At 35.9% G+C, this 4,128-nt stretch overlaps 1 protein-coding gene across 1 annotated transcript; it reads right to left on the reverse strand.

Annotated features, from left to right (window-relative positions):
- Positions 1-1,357: 1,357 nt before the first annotated feature.
- On the reverse strand, positions 1,358-2,242 carry LOC107062626 (uncharacterized mitochondrial protein AtMg00810-like). The gene has a single exon (XM_015313491.1). The coding sequence runs from the start codon at positions 2,240-2,242 to the stop codon at positions 1,358-1,360; it is 885 nt and encodes a 294-aa protein (XP_015168977.1).
- Between the last annotated feature and the right edge of the window lie 1,886 nt (positions 2,243-4,128).

The following is a 4,128-nucleotide window of genomic DNA, read 5'->3' on the forward strand; positions in this document are numbered from 1 at the left end:
AGTCATTACGCATTATATTACGTACACATGTTTATTAATATAATTACAATATAATTATAAGTGTATTGTTTGGTTGCACAAGAACTCTCTTATATAATTGCACAAGAAACTGTTTATGTTGTATTTTTAGTGACAAGTTTCTTCATTTTTATTTATGTTCTTCTTTTCCACTATTTCATTTTAAAAATCAACGTCATATTTTGGATGAACATCAATTTTTTAAAAAAAATTTAGAGTTTATGATGAACATCATAGTGTTTGTAGCTTGATCTTAGAGCTTGGAGCTCATCGTTTGACGGAGTTGGGGTTTATTGGTCGGAGCTCCGGTAATGGCGGCTATGGAGGTTTTCTGATGGGGTTTCGGTAGTGTGATGGTTGTTTAGCGAGAATGGTTTCACCAGAGGTCTGGGGGTTTCCGATTGAGCTTGTGCTTGGAGAAGCATGGTGGTTCGCGTGTGGGCAAAAATCACCGGTTAATAAATTATCCGTGTATGTAATCTTATCCATATTTGAATGAATTTCTAGAATGTGCAAATATCAAAATGAATATTAATAAATGTAACAAATAAAATGAATATTAAAAAAGTAATGAACGTAATCAATGACATGTAAAAAATACAATTTAACAGAAATAATGATTTAATCAAAATGAACAAATATTTGAACGTAGTCAACCGACTGTGATGAAAAAATAATGTAATTAAAACTAACTAATAAAATATTCTGAAATTTTGACAAATAAGGATAAATATCGATAAACTTATTTAAAATTATAAAAAATGTATATTGAACTATTGAATAAATAAAACTTAAAAGTTACGAATTTTGAAAATGTTAGATCAAAATTGAGTGTCAACAGAAAGTACCCACCCCACCGACCCTAAACAACTCAAAAGCTTATTTTCCCTATCCTCTTCCAACTCTGCAATACTTCTTGATTGTACAACAATAACAATTGCGTCTTAATGCCAAGCAAGTTAGCATCAAGTATATGAATGCCTAGTGTCCAAGTTGCCCCATTTAACCTTTATTACTTGTACTTGGGGGAGAATAAACAGATTTGTAAAATATAGAGACAATGGACCAATTTCTTGTTCTATTATTCCAAGAATAAGAGCTATTTGTAGGTGTACATGTAAATCTATCTAAGGAAATAAAATCAGAAAATATCCCTAAATATCTCTAAGATCCCTAAAGATCTCTACCTATAATTATGCTATGAGTAGATATGACTATGTACATTTTGTAACACTCCCCCTCAAGTTGGAGCATAGATACTAATCATGCTCAACTTGTTACAAAGATATTCCACCTGAGTTCCATTCAAAGCCTTCATCAATATATCACCCAATTGCTCTCATGTGTTCACATAGCCAGTAGAAATGACGTTCTCTTCAATCCTCTCATGGACAAAGTGACAATCGACCTCAATATGTGTTGTCCATTCATGATACACTGGATTTAAGGCAATGTGTAGAGCAGCCTGATTATCACACCAAAGTTTTGCTGGAAAAGAAGGATTCAAACCAACCTCAGCTAAAAGGTGTTGTATCCATAGTATTTCACATGTGGACTGAGCCATAACTCTATACTCGGACTCTGCACTAGATCGAGATACAACATTTTGTTTCTTACTCCTCCAAGATACTAGATTTCCACCAACAAAGACGCAACAGCCAGTAGTCAATCTTTTATCAATTCTTGATCCTACCCAATCTGCATCTGCAAAACATTCAACACGAGTATGTATGTGGTCGCTATACAATATGTCAAGGTCAGGGGCTCCTTTCAAATAACATAGAATTTGTTCCAAGGCAGCCCAATGTTTGACTGTTGGTATAGACATAAATTGACTAACAATATTGAATGCATAGGCAATATCTAGACGAGTCATAGTAAGGTAGTTTAGTTTCCCAACCAACCTTCTGTATCTTTCTGGATCATCAAAAGGTTCAGCATCATCCTTAGTAAGATGTGCATTAGGAGCCATTGGTGTGCCACACGGTTTCGCTCCCAACTTACCAGTTTCTGCAAGTAGGTCAAGTACATACTTTCTTTGAGATAAGAAAATCACATTCTTACTTCTAGCTACTTCTACACCAAAGAAGTATTTCAGTTGTCCCAAGTCTTTGGTATGAAACTTGGTATGTAAAAACTGCTTGAGAGAAGAAATTTCAGTACAATCATCTCCTGTAATCACAATATCATCAACATAGACAACTAGAAGAATAATACCAGACATTGATTGTCGGTAAAAGACTGAGTGATCACACTTGCTCTTCTTCAACCCAAATTCTTGAACTACAACTCTAAATTTTCCAAACCATGCACAAGGACTCTACTTTAGACCATATAGAGATTTTCTTAGATGACAAAATTTTCCATACTCCCCCTAAGCAACAAACCTAGGTGGTTGCTCCATATACACCTCTTCATGTAGATCACCATGAAGGAAAGCATTCTTGATATCCAGTTGATATAAAGGCCAATGTTGAGAAGCAGCCAAGGAATAAACAAGCGAACAAAGGTGAGCTTAGCTACGGGGGAGAAAGTGTCAGAATAATCTACCCCAAAAGTCTGAGCATAACCTTTAGCCACAAGTCTAGCCTTAAGTCTTGCAATAGAACCATCAGGATTGACTTTGACGGTAAAAACCCATTTGCATCCTACTGCTTTCTATCCCTTGGGTAAATCCACCAAATCCCCAAGTATGATTTTCATCTAGAGCATGTATCTCTTCAAGCATTGCATTATGCCATCCAAAATGATTCAAGGCTTCTTTCACTGTTTTAGGGATATATAGTCACAGAGTCCAGAGAGCCAACCAAACAACTAGATGCAGGAGATAAGTGATCATAAGAAACAAAATTAGCTATGGAATATGTGGATTTGCACTAATGTGTACCTTTTCGAAGAGCAATAGGAAGGTCTAAACTTTCTGAAGGATCAAATGGAAAAGGATCTCATGATGGAGTTTATGTAGGGTATGTATCGTTAATCTCTTGCCCCCTTGAGTAAACTTGAACAATTGGTGGTCTTGCTGGTGCGGATTGAGTAGGTTGTGATGGCACAATGGTCAATTGATGCTCAATAAAAGAACTAGGAGATAGAGGAACAACATTAGTTGATTGTTCTGTTACAACACGAGTAACCTGATAGGCTAACCACTTATCTTCCTCCTGACTTGAAGAATCTGGAGGTGTATAAAAGAATGGTGTAGTCTCTGAAAATACCATGTCAGTTGATACTAAATATTTACCAAATTTAATAGAATAACACTGATACCCCATCTGAAGGCAAGAATAGCCCAAGAAAACACACTTTAATGCTTTAGGATCTAACTTGGTAATAGATGGTCGAACATCTCTAACATAACAAGTGCTTCCAAACACCTTAGGTTCCACTGGAAAAAATGATTTGCTTGGAAAAATAATATTATACGGCGTATTACCGACCAATATAATTGATGGCATGCGATTGATCAGAAAACAAGCAGTAGAGATGGCATCAGCCCAAAATTGCTTAGGAACCTTCATTTGGAACAGCAATGCCCAAGCTGTCTAAAGTAGATGCCTATTCTTTCTCTTGGCAACTCCATTTTGAGAGGGTGTATCAACATATGAAGATTGATGGAGAATACCATGTTGTCTCATGTAAGACCTAAATAATTCTGACGTATATCTTTAGCATTATCACTCCTTAGAATACGCACTTTGGCATCAAATTGAGTTTTGACTTCAGCACCAAAGGTAGAAAAGTGAGTGAACACTTCAGATCTGCTCTTCCTAAAGTATATCCAAGTCATTCAAGAAAAATCATCTACAAAGGTGACAAAATATTTATGCCCAGTTTTGGAAACAACATGACATGGTCCCCAAACATAGAATGAACTAACTCAGAAGTTGACTCGACTCTCTTATTAACCCTTAGACCGAATGAGATGCAATGGTGTTTTGCAAATTGGCAAGACTCACATCCAATGAGGAAATATTCTGATATTGAGAAAATTTGGCAAACTCCTCAACCGAAACCAAAACCATTTTGTCGGATAATGAACGTGAAGCAACAACTTTTAAATGATCTGTCATTTTACCAGCTATATTTGAAAGTGTTTCAAAATCCCCATAC

Source organism: Solanum tuberosum, unplaced genomic scaffold (assembly GCF_000226075.1).
Source record: "Solanum tuberosum cultivar DM 1-3 516 R44 unplaced genomic scaffold, SolTub_3.0 scf00248, whole genome shotgun sequence".
NCBI classification, from domain to species: domain Eukaryota; kingdom Viridiplantae; phylum Streptophyta; class Magnoliopsida; order Solanales; family Solanaceae; genus Solanum; species Solanum tuberosum.